This window comes from Oncorhynchus mykiss, chromosome 27, assembly GCF_057628025.1.
Source record: "Oncorhynchus mykiss isolate SJ-2025 chromosome 27, ASM5762802v1, whole genome shotgun sequence".
Taxonomy (NCBI): Eukaryota; Metazoa; Chordata; class Actinopteri; order Salmoniformes; family Salmonidae; genus Oncorhynchus; species Oncorhynchus mykiss.
Window position 1 is genome coordinate 25533641 of NC_143048.1, and position 14182 is coordinate 25547822.

Genomic DNA, 14182 nt, shown 5'->3' on the forward strand with positions numbered 1-14182 from the left:
ATTGCTCAGTTTGGCCGGGCGGTCAGCTCTAGGGAGAGTCTTGGTGGTTCCAAACTTCTTCCATTTAAGAATGATGGAGGCCACTGTGTTGTGTTCTTGGGGACCTTCAATACTGCAGAAATGTTTGGTACTCTTCCCCAGATCTGTGCCTGGACACAATCCTGTCTCGGAGCACTACGGACAATTCCTTCAACCTCATGGCTTGGATTTTGCTCCGACATGCACGGTCAACTGTGGGACCTAATATAGACAGTTGTGTGCCTTTCCAAATCATGTCCAATCAATTGAATTTGCCACAGGTGAACCACAGTTTTTTTTATTTAACCTTTATCAAATGGTAATCATCTCAACGATGATTGATGGAAACAGGATGCACCTGAGCTCAATTTCGAGTCTCATAGCAAAGGGTCTGAATACTTATGGAAATAAGGTATTTCTGTGTTTAATTTGTAATAAATTTGCCACATTTAAAAAAAAAAATGTATTCGCTTTGTTATTATGGGGTATTGTGTGTAGATTGATGAGGAAAAATATAATTTAATCAATGTTAGATTAAGGCTGTAATGTGACAAAATGTGGGAAAAGTCAAGGAAGAATTATAATTGAGAAAGTTATTAAGATTTATATTAACTTGTATGTTTATCTTCTACAGGAAGAACCTGCACTCAGGTACAATTGCTAACACCTGAACGGTCAGCTCGACTCATAAAGGAGATCCTCTCAACAGTCTGGCCTACCAGAGACTTCACAGTCCAGTGGGACCCTGGGAACCGAGAGAAGAAGCATCCTACACATGCTTGGCTAAAGATGGTTTGGAAGCATCTGTATATTAACTTTGCTGATGACCTTAGTACCTTTGAAGACATGCCTTTGATCCCAAATGTGCCCCTGGTGGAAAGTGTGAACTCAATCGAGCTCCATCGTCTCAAAACTCCATCCCCTATTATCATTGTGGATGAGGAGGAGGCCCCACTCTCTGAAAGCCTTCTTGAAATCATGAAAAAACTTGGAGTAGTAATGATGAAAAGGTTGGACCTGTGTTTGCAGCATCCTCTACTGAAGAACTACATCCATCCTTCATCTCCCAGTATACTACTGCAAATCATGGACAGGTCATCAACCCAGAGAGTCGCCAGCCTGGTCTCATCTTTCTCTAGCAAACAGAAAGTGGCACTGAGGGAATTCCTGGCAGGACTGTCTGACATCACAGAGAAAGAGAAGCGTATCCTCCTGGAGCTGACCATCTTTGAGAAAGTAGGGCCTTGTTCAGAGAAAGGCATCCCAACATATACCTCACTGAGAGGAGCCAGGGCTTTACACCATACTGCCAAGTATCCACCAGATGTCAAACTATCCATCAATGTTGTGGGCTGCAGTGATGAGGCATCGATTCGTCTCATTAAGATGCTGACCGTGGAACAGGTGAAAACGACTGAATGCTTGAAGTTGGTTGTTCAAGACATGGAGAAAGGGTTTTACTCAAAAGAGGATATCACTAAAATCATGCTCTGGGCCCTTAAGCATCTGTCATTCCTAAAGAATGAAAACAAAGCTGTGATTGGATGGCTTTCGGCTCTAAAGTTCATTCATACATTTGCAGGGAAATCTGTTGCTGCTACAGACCTTTTTGACCCTGAGCTGGAGATTTTACAGAATCTGTTCTACATGGAGGAGAAGAATAGGTTTCCCACAAATACATATACATCCTCTCCTGATATGCTACATTCACTGAGACAACTTGGACTTAAAAGTGAAGTGCAACTCAGCGAAAAAGATGTACTTCATGTGGCACAGAAGATCGAGGAATTACAGGGTGGCAATGAGCCAGAATGGGTACCAGTTATACAGAAAGCGAAAACACTGCTGCAAATTCTGAATAGACAAACCAAGCTGGTCAAGTCTTCAGAAGCTCAGACATCCTTGCAAAAACTGAAATGGGTACCAGTCTGCAAGGACAGACCTGTAAACTACCCAAAGTCGCTTGCCTGGATGGGAGACAGCCATAACATCTGCTCATTCTCAGAAATGTGCGATATATCCCATGCAGTGCTGGTAGGCTCTTCAGTTGCACTTGTGGAGCGCACTTCTTCCGGCATGAAGAAGGCCCTGAAGTTATCTATAGAGCCACAGATTGATCAAGTGTTACAGCATTTGAAGGCAGTGAATGACTGGCACAGATCTCAAGCATTTACCACAGAAGACTGGTATCAATTCCAACAGATCCTTATTGAGATTTATGATTTCATGCAAGCACACCTTGAAGATGCAAGAGAGGCAATGAAGTCACTGCCATTTGATTGGGTGTGGACTGGCAAGACCTTCTCATCACCAAGCCACACAGTTCTAAAACCCATTCCTGACCTAGATTTGCAACCCTACCTGTACTCTTTGCCAAAGACCATAGCAAAGTTTCACACACTTTTCAAATTCTGTGGTTCGGTTGAAGAGGTTGTCCCAAACCATGTGTTCGATGTGATCAAAACAGTAAGGCAAAGGTGTGAGGAAGAAATGACACAAGAAGAAAGTAAGCATGATCTCCTCCTCCTGATAAATATTCTGAGATGGCTGTATAACAGTCACATTTCTGTGGACATTGACATGCATGTACCAATCCTTTGCTATAAGGATCCAAGCAAACTGGCCATGAAACCCATTCACGAATGCACCTACTGCGACATTAAAGTGGAGGATCTACATGACTTGCTTGATGATACATCAGAACCCATTATCTTAGTCCATGATGACATCCCCATGAAAACAGCAGAATGGCTTAACGTACCATGTTTGAGTACAAGACTGATAAACCCAGAAAACCTTGGCTTTGAACAATCAGGCCAACGGGAGCCTCTGACAGTGAGAATAAAGAACATTCTAGAAGAATATCCATCTGTCGCAGATATTTTCAAAGAACTTCTTCAGAATGCAGATGATGCGAGTGCTACAGAGTGTAGCTTCCTGATAGACATGCGGAAGAATATTGACATTCGAGAGAACCTGCTTGACCCTGGCATGATTATATGCCATGGCCCCTCCTTGTGGTCATTCAACAATTCTACATTCTCTGACACTGACTTTCTGAACATAACAAGGTTAGGTGGGTCAATGAAGAGATGTGAGGCAGACAAAGTTGGCAAATTTGGCCTAGGTTTCAACTCAGTTTATCACATCACTGACATCCCCATCATAATGAGTAGAGAGTTCATGATCATGTTCGATCCAAACATCAACCACATCAGCAAGCACATTAGAGACCGGTCAAACCCAGGAATCAAGATCAACTGGAGCAAACAACAGAAACGGCTACGAAAGTTCCCCAATCAATTCAAACCCTTCATCAATGTCTTCAATTGCCAACTTCCTCTTGCACAAGAGTCTCCGTACAAGTACGATGGAACACTGTTCAGACTCCCCTTCAGGACTGAGCAAGAGGCATCAGTGAGTGAAATCAGCAGTGTCTACTACAACACCCCAGACATCTACTCCCTTGTTGATGAGTTCAGTATATGTGGCCACCGGCTCATTCTCTTCACGCAGCATGTGGGCTCCATGGTACTGAAGTACCTGAAATACGAAGAGCCCAATCCAGCAGCAGCACAGGATGTTGTTACTATCAATAAAAGTGTATGGTCATCCAAAGCTGCATATGGGCCTCTGAGCATCCTGAAATCTGCAGCAAAAGTCATGAAAAAGGTTGCAACCACCAACAGGGTACCGGCTGACACTCCCAAGTCTGGCTGTATCATACGCATTGTGGTGGAGGAGTTTCACAATGTGTTCAAGCGCATAGTTGATCTCCAGTCACCCCTCTTCAGAGGTTCAGAGGAGGATCCTTCCTCATACTTTGAAATGGCTGCCAAAGACGGAAAGAACAGAAGACTCACAGACGAAATGCCCCAAAAGGCAGTTGATCTTACAAACTGGCTCATTTGTTCATGTATGGATGTGACCGAAGCGCTAAAATTTTCACTTGGTGAGAGTGGAAAACGACTTGGACTGGTGCCTTGTGGGGGTGTAGCTGTTCTGCTCTCAGAGGAGGAGAATCGAAAATGGACAGTGAAGGCAAACACCAACCACACCAACCCGATAGGAGAGGTGTTTTGCTATTTACCTCTCAGAATCAAGACAGGCTTGCCAGTTCATATAAACGGCTGTTTTGCTGTGACATCTAACCGCAAAGAGATCTGGAAGACGGACACCAAAGGACACTGGAACTCAGTGTTCATGAGACATGTGATTGTCCAGGCATACATAGCAGCACTCAATATGCTGCGCTCAATGGCAGAAAGTGGAGAACTACTTGACTACAGCTACTACGTCGCATGGCCTGATCCAAGTGTGGTACACGATGACTTTACAGTGATCAGCCAAGGAGTCTACCAAGAGATTGCCAAAGGGGGTGACTGTGACCATGCAAAAGTTTTCTCAGATGGCAAAACCTGGGTATCGATCAAGTATGTCAGATTCCTAGATGACTCCTTGCTCTGTAGACCAGACATTGGTCCTGCTGCTTTTAAGATTTTCCTAAAATACCTCAAGAAGAGCAGCTCGCAAGACCTCTGTGCTGTTGAGCTGCCTGAATGGGTCAAAGAAGGTTTTGATGATGCTGGATGCAAAGGGAAGCTGATAGAGAACACCCTGACAGAAAAGCAGTTCTTCTTAGATGTCTTTTTCCCCCACATCCAAGACATCGACAACGAACTTCGTAATCCCCTAATGCATTATGTCTTGAATGACAAACTGGAGGAATTTGCATCAATTCTTAGGGAGACTCCATGCATCCCATGCTCTGGCCCCAATCAACAATTAGTCTTACCATCCAGACTAATCCATCCAGAAGGAAGAGTTGCAAAACTGTACAACGCTGATGATGGAAGATTTCCAGAAGGAACCTCGAAAGACTACATGAATCCAGTGTGCTTGGTCAAGCTAGTACAGCTGGGAATGGTCAAAGATGACCTCTCTTGGGAGGATTTGATTGATCGTGCTGAATCTGTGTTCGATCTAAATGAAAATGATCACACTGCTGCATGTCTTCGGAGCAGCATTATTCTCAGTCTCATTGATGAGAAGCTGAAAATGACAGACTCAGGAGCAGGTAAACTACTGGAGAAGCTACAGGACATAAAGTTCCTTCCTTTTCTGACAAAGCCCGCAGGGTTTTCACTACCATGGCATGGGAATACATTCCCCCCGTCCACCATGTTTTCTGCCAAAGAGCTCTTTACGACTGACCACCAGGACACAGTGTGCTTGATGAAGCCCATCCTTAATGAGAACTCTCCATCTTTCAAAGGGTGCGGCCCGATCACATTGGCTGTAAAAGACTCTCTCGGATTGATAAGAAAGCCAACAGTTGGACTAGTTGTCAGTCAACTTAAGGAACTTGCTAAGTCATTTGACGGAGTTACTTTATATCAAGAAAATATTACCAATGCCTGCTACAAATACCTACATGAAGAAATGCTCCAGGATGCCAAAGCAAAGACAGAGATCAATGAGGAGCTGAAAACCTTTTGCTCCATTCTGGTGGAGAACACTTACGTTGAGCCCTCCAAAGTTGCATTCTACCAGAACTTTGATGCAGCACCATATCTCTACCAGCTTCCCAACAAGTACAGAAACAGCTGCCGTGAGCTCTTTGAGAATGTTGGGGTTCAGTCAAGCTTCACAGTTGAGAACTTTTCAGCTGTCCTTGAATTAGTGAAACAGGAGTGTGGGAGAAGAGCACTCTCTGATGATAGCTTTCAGCTCTCTCGCAGAATCATTAGTGAAGGAATATGGGGCTTAATCAGAGACAAAAAACAAGAATTCTGCCAAGCTACCTACAGGGAAATTCTTCTTCCTGACATCCATCTTACACTGCAGCCATCAAAGTCTCTGTGTTACAATGACTGTCCTTGGATCAAAGTCAGAGACACAACTGTGAAATATTGCCATGCAGATATTCCAAGAGAGGTTGCTGTGAAATTAGGAGCAGTTCCCAAACGTCACAAAGCCCTGGAAAGGTATGCCTCAAATATCTGCTTCACTACTCTTGGAAGTGAGTTTGGACAAAAAGAGAAACTCACAAGTAGAATTAAAAGTATTCTCAACGCTTACCCATCAGAAAAAGAAATGCTAAAGGAGCTCCTGCAGAATGCAGATGATGCTAAAGCCACTGAAATCTACTTTGTGTTCGATCCAAGAACCCACCCCACAGACAGAATATTTGATGACAAATGGTTGCCAATGCAAGGCCCATCATTGTGTGTCTACAACAATCAGCCTTTCACTGAGGATGATGTCAGAGGAATCCAGAACCTAGGAAGAGGAACAAAAGAAGCAAACCCTGGCAAAACTGGACAATATGGCATAGGATTCAACTCTGTGTATCACATCACAGACTGCCCATCTTTCATGTCAAACAATGACATTCTTTGCATCTTCGATCCACATGCACGATATGCACCCGGGGCGACATCTGTTAGTCCGGGAAGAATGTTTAGGGACTTGGACTCTGACTTTAGATCTCAATTCTCTGACGTGCTAAATCTTTACCTGGGATCTCATTTCAAACTTGAACATTGCACAATGTTCAGATTCCCCATACGCTCAACAGAAATGGCCAAAATATCAGAGATCAGCTCTGTTCCTGCATCAGATAGAATGGTGCAAAACCTTCTGGATAAACTAAAAACCGATGGGGCAGAACTCCTCATGTTCCTCAACCACATGGAGAAAATTTCCATCTGTGAAATAGAGAAAGCCTCAGGAGACCTGAAGGTGCTATACTCTGTGACTGCTAAAATCACAGATGGTGACCGTCTAAAACGCAAGCAATTTCACACATCAGTGGTGGATAGTGTGACAAAAAGGAAGCAGCTCACTCAAATTCCAGTCCAGCAGATAACCTACTCAATGGATATAGAGGACTCCGATGGCAATCTAACAACTTGGATGGTCTGCAATCGATCTGGCTTCTCTTGCATCGAGAAAGTCTCAAAGAGTGTGATTTCAGCCCACAAAAATGAAGACATTACTCTCTTTCCACGTGGAGGGGTGGCTGCATGTGTAAGCCACAACTACAAGAAGCCCCACAGAGCATTCTGCTTTCTGCCCCTTTCAATGGAGACTGGCTTGCCCTTTCATGTTAATGGCCATTTTGCATTAGATTCTGCCAGGAGAAACCTATGGCGGGACGACAATGGAGTAGGAGTGAGGAGTGACTGGAACAACAACTTGATGACATCGTTGATAGCTCCTGCCTATGTGGAGCTGTTGATTCAGCTGAAACGACAGTACTTCCCGGGACCCGATCCCACCATGACTGTGTTACAGGGAACACCAATTCACATCGTTAAAGACACTTTGAGGAAATTCCTGTACTTCTTCCCAGTCAACAGACTTGACATCCAGCCAGATTGGTACTGTCTTGTCAAAGCAGTGTACACCTGCATTCATGCTGACCTGAAACGTCTCCTTCCTGTCGTTAGGGCTCCCCACATTGACAACACAGACATGCACTCTGCTGTATACATCTCCTGGGTGAACACATCCTCTGCCAACAAAGGTCGTGCATTCTTTGACAATCTACTGCAGGATGAACTTCAACATCTGAAGAACACAGAATACAACATTTCCTCACGCAAGTCTGTTGCAGAAAACGTCTTCCGACTCAAGGCCCTGCTTTCGGATGTGGGCTTCAACTTGGTCCACAGTTGTGATGAAACAGCAAGTCTTTACTTCTGTTTGGATGATGCAGGCATTCCTGTGAGCTATGTTACCCCAGAGGATGTACGAAGATTTCTCCTCACATTCTCGTCCCCAGACACATCTTGCCAAGTTGGGAAACTTCCCTGTCGACTCCAGCAGTCGAATTACAAGCTCTTCCACAGCCTGAAGCTTCTGGTTGACTACTGCTTCAAAGACGTAGAGGAGAATGAAATCAACATAGAGGGGCTACCACTGCTGATGACAATGGACAACATACTCCAGGTGTTTGATTCCAAGAAACCAAAGTTTCTGTCCACACACCATGAACTGGTCTCATCAAGGAAAGAGCTGTTCATGAATACACTGTACATGAAGTACAACAACATCCTGATGAATTCAGGTGTTGCAAAGGTCTTCGACATCAGCAGTTTTGGGGAACTGTTGAGTTCTGTTCTACCACGTGAATACAGAACAAGAATCCCTGTGAAGTGGAGAGACAGCTACGCCAGTGAGTCTTGGCTGAAAGGTGCGTGGAACTTCATCAGTGAGAACATTGCAGTCAAGGAAGAGCAGGCAGGCATCAAACCCAATTTCGAGACTGTACTTGAGCTACTGAAAGACTGGGCTTTGCTGCCAGGAATCAAATTCATGGTTTCAAGCAACAAGCTGGTTGTCCCTGATCACGATGTGTTGCTTCCCTTGAGTTTGATAAGCGCAGCTATCTTCCCAAATGGGCAAAATGACAAAGTCTTTCACATCATAATGAAAGGGGGATGCATTCAGCTTGCTGTCAACAAAATATGCTTCAAAGAGAATCCTGTCCTGCCTTTTCTGGCACAGCATACAGCAAACATAGACAATCCATCCAGCATCCTCAAAGTACTGGAGTACATGATTCAGACGGCAGCTTTCAAAACAGGAAGCTTAACTGACAAAGACTTTGAGGCTCTTCTGTTGTACTTCAACTGTAATTTGATCAACCTCTCCCAAGAGGACATTCAAACTCTGAAATTGCTCCCATGCTTCAAAGCAGTCAGTGGCAGATACATCAGTATTGCAAACTTTGGGTCATGCTATGTTCTGGCAAAAAGCATTCCCTCTGCAGATATGGAAAAATGGGCCCATACAACATCCTTCGCCTTTCTTGCTGACAATCCACAATTGAAGGAACTGTACAGTTTCCTTGGATGTTTCCCAATTGATGATCTGGAAGTCTACCTGAGGCATCTCCTTCCAAAGTTTGACAGCCTGTCATACGATGCAAAAATTGAGCACCTTGTATATCTGAAGGAGAGGCTTTTGGCAATGGAGGAGTCATGTGGGATGAAGGATAAGCTGTATGAAAAACTGGAAGGTCTGCCATTAATCTATGACTACACCAACAGACTCAGGTCTACCAAAATGTTCTACGATCAAACCGTAAAGGTGTTCGAAGTGATGCTCTCTCCAAAAGCATTCATACCCAATGACTTTTTCAAGAAGGTTGAGCAAGTGTCAAAGCCAAAAAATGGAACAGCATTTCTCACCTCATGGATCACATTCCTAAGGAATATAGGTCTCAAACACATTGTCTCTCAACAGCAAATTCTCCAGTATGCAAAAGAAGTCAGCATCAAAGCTCAAACAGAGAACTGGTCCAAAGAAAAAGCCCAAATGATTGTTGATGTTCTCCTTAACCACATATTCAATGAGAGGACAGACCTATTTGTTGGAGCTTTCCTCAAAGAGCTGTCAATGATAGCATTCCTTTGTCCTGAGCGTGCACCCACTGAGCTGATCCGGCTCCATGCTCAATTCCAAGAGATGAATGGCACTCTCCCTCTGATACGTTTCAGTGAGTCTCAAGTCAATCCAAAATTCAAACAAACTGATATCATTCAATTGCTATGGACATCATGTCCCATTCTCCCAGAGAAGGCCACACCAGCAGCCATTAAAGACCAGGAGGGAAGCACACTGACTGGCCAAGAACAACTGGACTTAGTGCTGCGGATATTAAGTGTCAACTTGGAACCCCCCTTGGACAAAGTGATAAGCAACTGCAAAAATATCTGCAACATATCCAATCCTGACGATGACATGGTGAAAACAAGAAACAAAGTCTTGAGATCCACCTACGAATTTCTCAATGCAGATAAAAGAGACTTTCGCTTGCAGCTACTAGGGGTGAGTTTTGTCATGGTTGAGGAGGGCTGGAAACTTCTAAAGCCAGAGGAGGTAGTCATCAACTTGGACAATGAATCTGACTTCAAGCCATACCTATACAAACTACCACTAGAGCTTGGCATCTTTCATCAGATGTTTAAGCTTTTGGGCACAGAGGATGTTGTATCAACAAAACAATACGCTGAAGTGCTGTGCCGCATTCACAGAAATTCAGAGGGTAAGCAGCTCGATCCGAATGAAATGAGAACTGTGAAAAGGGCTGTCTCAGGGCTATTCAAAAGCCTACAGAATGACCCAGTTCAGATACGCAAAGACCTTGAGAGCCTCAAAGATTTTATATTTTACCTGCCAAGTCACGATGGTAGATTAACCAAATCCAACAGTTTAGTGTTTGACGATGCCCCACATTACAAGAGCAGAATTCAGGGTAATGTAGGTGTTCAGATGCTTGTGGACATGAGTCAGTGTTATCTTGGCAAGGACCATTCCTTCCACACAAAGCTGATCATGCTGCTCCCACAGAAGCTAAGGCCAAGACTCCTGAGTAGTATCCTCGAGGAGCAACTGGATGAGGAGTCTCCCAAAATGTGCCAGTTTGGAGCTCTCTGTTCGCTTCAGGGTCGCCTTCAACTTCTACTGTCATCAGAACAGTTCATCACAGGACTGATACGAATAATGAAGCATGAAAATGACAATGCATTCCTTGTGAATGAAGAAAAAGCCATACGATTGTGCAAAGCACTTTGTGAGGGATTGAAGGTGTCTTGTTTTGAGAAACTCCAGACGACACTAAGAGTGAAAGGTTGCAGCCCTATCCCACATAGCCGGAGTGAAACTCTTGCCTTCCTGAAAAGGTACGGGACAGCTGTGATTCATCTCTACATCCAACACTCAGACAGCAAAGACATAAATTTTCTCTTAGCACTGGCGATGACACTAAAATCTGCAACGGACAACTTGATATCTGACACCTCCTATCTAATTGCTATGCTGGGCTGTAACGACATCTACAGAATCACAGAGAAGCTGGACAACCTTGGTGTCAAGTATGACTCCACAGAGGCCTCAAAACTCGAGCTTCCTCTCCCTGGAACACCAATACCAGCTGAGATACACCATATACTCCTTATGGATCCAATGAATGTGTTTTACCCAGGAGAATATGTGGGTTACCTTGTGGACTCTGAAGGAGGGGATGTCTATGGCGGATATCAGCCCACGTACACGTATGCCATCATTGTTCAAGAAGTAGAGAAAGATGAGGAGGACAACCCAAGCTTCCTTGGGAAATGCTTCCAAATTGACATTGGATATAGTGAGTACAAAATAGTCAGTTCTCTTGATCTGTACAAATTCTCTAGACAAGAGGAAAGTACTCATATCCGAGACAGCAGAGCCCCATCGACTCCAACAACCCCCCAAGAATGTCAATCTCCTGGTCCTGGTCCACGATTGGTGCCTCCCCTTTTTACTAGAAAGGAAAATCACAAAGTACCTCCCACAAAACAATCTCCCAAAAAGATAAGACTTAGTGCATTGCCAGAAATCCTAAAAGATATGACTTTAGTTATTGAGCAAGCTTGGAAACTCGCTGAAACGGAAAGGAAGAAGATCATTCGCCGGTTGTATCTCAAGTGGCATCCGGACAAGAATGCAGAGAATCTAGACGTAGCTACAGAGGTCTTCAAGCATTTACAGAATGAAATCAACAGGATGGAGAAGCAGACTCTGACAGATCAGCAGAACACTGACCGAGCATCCAGGAGAACTTTCTCAACTTCTTCCACCCGCTTCCAGTCAGAGAAGTTTTCATTTCAAAGATTTTACACATCGTGGAACCAAGAGGCAACAAGCCATAAGTCTGAGAAACAGCAGTTCCGGGAGCAGTTCACTACTTATGCAGGTTCATCACATTCTAATCGCTTCTTTGTGCCCCCGACCTTCAAGTCTGTTGGCAATCCTATGGAAGCCCGCAGGTGGCTCAGGCAAGCAAGAGCCAACTTTTCTGCTGCACGGAATGACCTTCACAAAAATGCCAATGAGTGGGTGTGTTTCAAATGCTACCTAGCTACGAAACTAGCCTTGATAGCTGCCGACTATTCTGTCAGAGGGAAATCAGATAAGGATGTGAAACCCACCTCACTGGCACAGAAAGTGGAGGAGTACAACCCACAGCTAGCAGGACTTGCCAAGGATGTCAACATCTTGGAGGGATATGGTGTGGACAGCCTAAGAACTCGCTATCCTGACCTCTTACCCTTTCCCCAGATCCCCAATGACAGATTCACGTCTGAGGTGGCAATGAGAGTGATGGAATGTACAGCACGGATCATCATCAAACTTGAAACTTTTGTGCAACAAAAAATCTAATTCCGCCATGTGATTGGAACATATTAGACCATTTAAATAAAACAAATATGCATAGATCCACTGAACAACAGAAGATTATAGTAGCTGTGTGCAATACTGATTAGTATATTATTGTTTTGAGGCAAAATTAAGTATCCAGCTGGCAGCTTAGATATGCAGCACGCCAGTACCAATATTGGTTCTGTGGCCAATGCATAATGTATACATGTATGGCTCTTCATATCCTAACAACAAGCTGCCTGAAAGTAATTTGATGTGGCTGAACCATTCTACAAAGACAGAAATTATCTTTAGCTGCAATGCTGTACATACAAATGCCCCAGCAATACTTTTTTTAACCAAAGTCCCATGTTGAAGATATTTGCTCTCAGATAATTGAGTACAACTATGCTGCTTTTTTACTTGACCTTTTATACAAGTATATTTTTCCTGCCATTTGTCTGTATTTTGTTTGTTACCATCTATAAAGTCAAGTTTATTGATTCTTGACAATTCTCTCATGTTGTCACTGTTGTCATGCAGTGTGTTCTATTTGCAACATCTGAAAATCAACCAACACAATTACAATCATATTTGTACTTTTAAAATGTCATTTTTATATTTTAAAGGTGGTTTATTTTTTATTTTTAATAAGTTGTAAATGTTCTGTATCATAGTCTTTGCTTGTAAATGGACAAAGCCCTTTCTCAAAACTAATCCGGTTCTTGCACTTGTAGAGTGCTTGTGACACCCCAGCAGATTGGGAGAAATAGACTGAATGGAAAATTCTGAATGTTACTTCTAGCTTTCATGCATCTATACTTTAGATTCTGTTTTATCATCATTGACTGTGTCTCCACTGAACTGTTTGTCAGTTTATCATACTTTGAATGGTGTCTTTTAGGAGCACAACTGTACACTACATCTACTGTAATTATCTGTATGCTGACGAGTATGTATGATACATCAGGTACTTTTTGTAGTACTCATGATAAGTAAGCAGTTACTTGCTTTGAAAACGTCATGGGTCAAAATGATTAATTACGGATTGGGAGCTGACCAAAATGATTTAGGGCAAGAATTCATCCTTTACCATAACGAAGATCCATGGTGTTCTATAGATAGGTAATGTAACACATGTTGATTTTGCCAAAGTTGAATCAAGCTCTGTTTCATTTGGTTGTCTGATCTTTTCATATTAGAGGAATATTGCAGGTGGCATCCCTGTGTGGTGCTTGTTTTTGTTAATTTTCATGAATGATGTTTGGGACTAGAAATCCACTGGCAACATATTGTTGATACACTAAAATGTCATGTTTTTTTTTTTCTTTTTCATATCTGTTTAATGCCAAGGGGAATCCTTTGAAGAGATCTTTGACAAACTTTAGCAGAGGAAAATGTAAATCTTGATGTATGCAGTGCCATAGTTAATAAATTCCCCCCACGTAAATTGAGTCAACCCTCCTTCTGTATAATACACTTAATGGTAACCTTAAAAGTGAGAATCCATTAAAGAATTAAAAAGGTACAGTTGCTGGCATCCAATTACATACATATATATATATATATTTTGTTTCATTTGAACTGTAATAGCGTAACTAATGAATTGGTTATAACTGGAACAGGAATTAAGTTCAAACACTGGAGAAGTAACAAGAATGTATGGGCATGTATTCTGTGATTATAGGCAGTGGCATGGGATTGTCTATAGACATGTAAACAAAGAACAGGAAATACTGCATGTTTGGCTATTGCCTCTGAGCCATGGCTGGGGAATTTTCATGATGTACTACTGTTGCAGAGATGCTCCACTAGAGTGCATCACTGCTATACATTATGGAAGAAAATGAATACGCATTGGACATCGCTGTAGAAAAGCTTCCAATCTATTGCCACAAGACAGAAATAATAAGATGATTATGGAACTTTCAAAATAAAGACATTATCCTTTCCCCCCACCCTGGTATTTATAATG

At 43.0% G+C, this 14182-nt stretch overlaps 1 protein-coding gene across 1 annotated transcript in view; it reads left to right on the forward strand.

Moving 5' to 3' along the window:
- The window catches only part of LOC110507839 (sacsin), a 34017-nt gene extending 19858 nt beyond the window's left edge, over positions 1-14159 (forward strand). Inside the window, exon 11 of the mRNA XM_090223738.1 lies at positions 653-14159. Within this exon, the coding sequence (XP_090079864.1) occupies positions 653-12228 (11576 nt within the window). The 3' untranslated portion in view covers positions 12229-14159. The remainder of the gene's footprint in view (positions 1-652) is intronic.
- Positions 14160-14182: the final 23 nt, after the last annotated feature.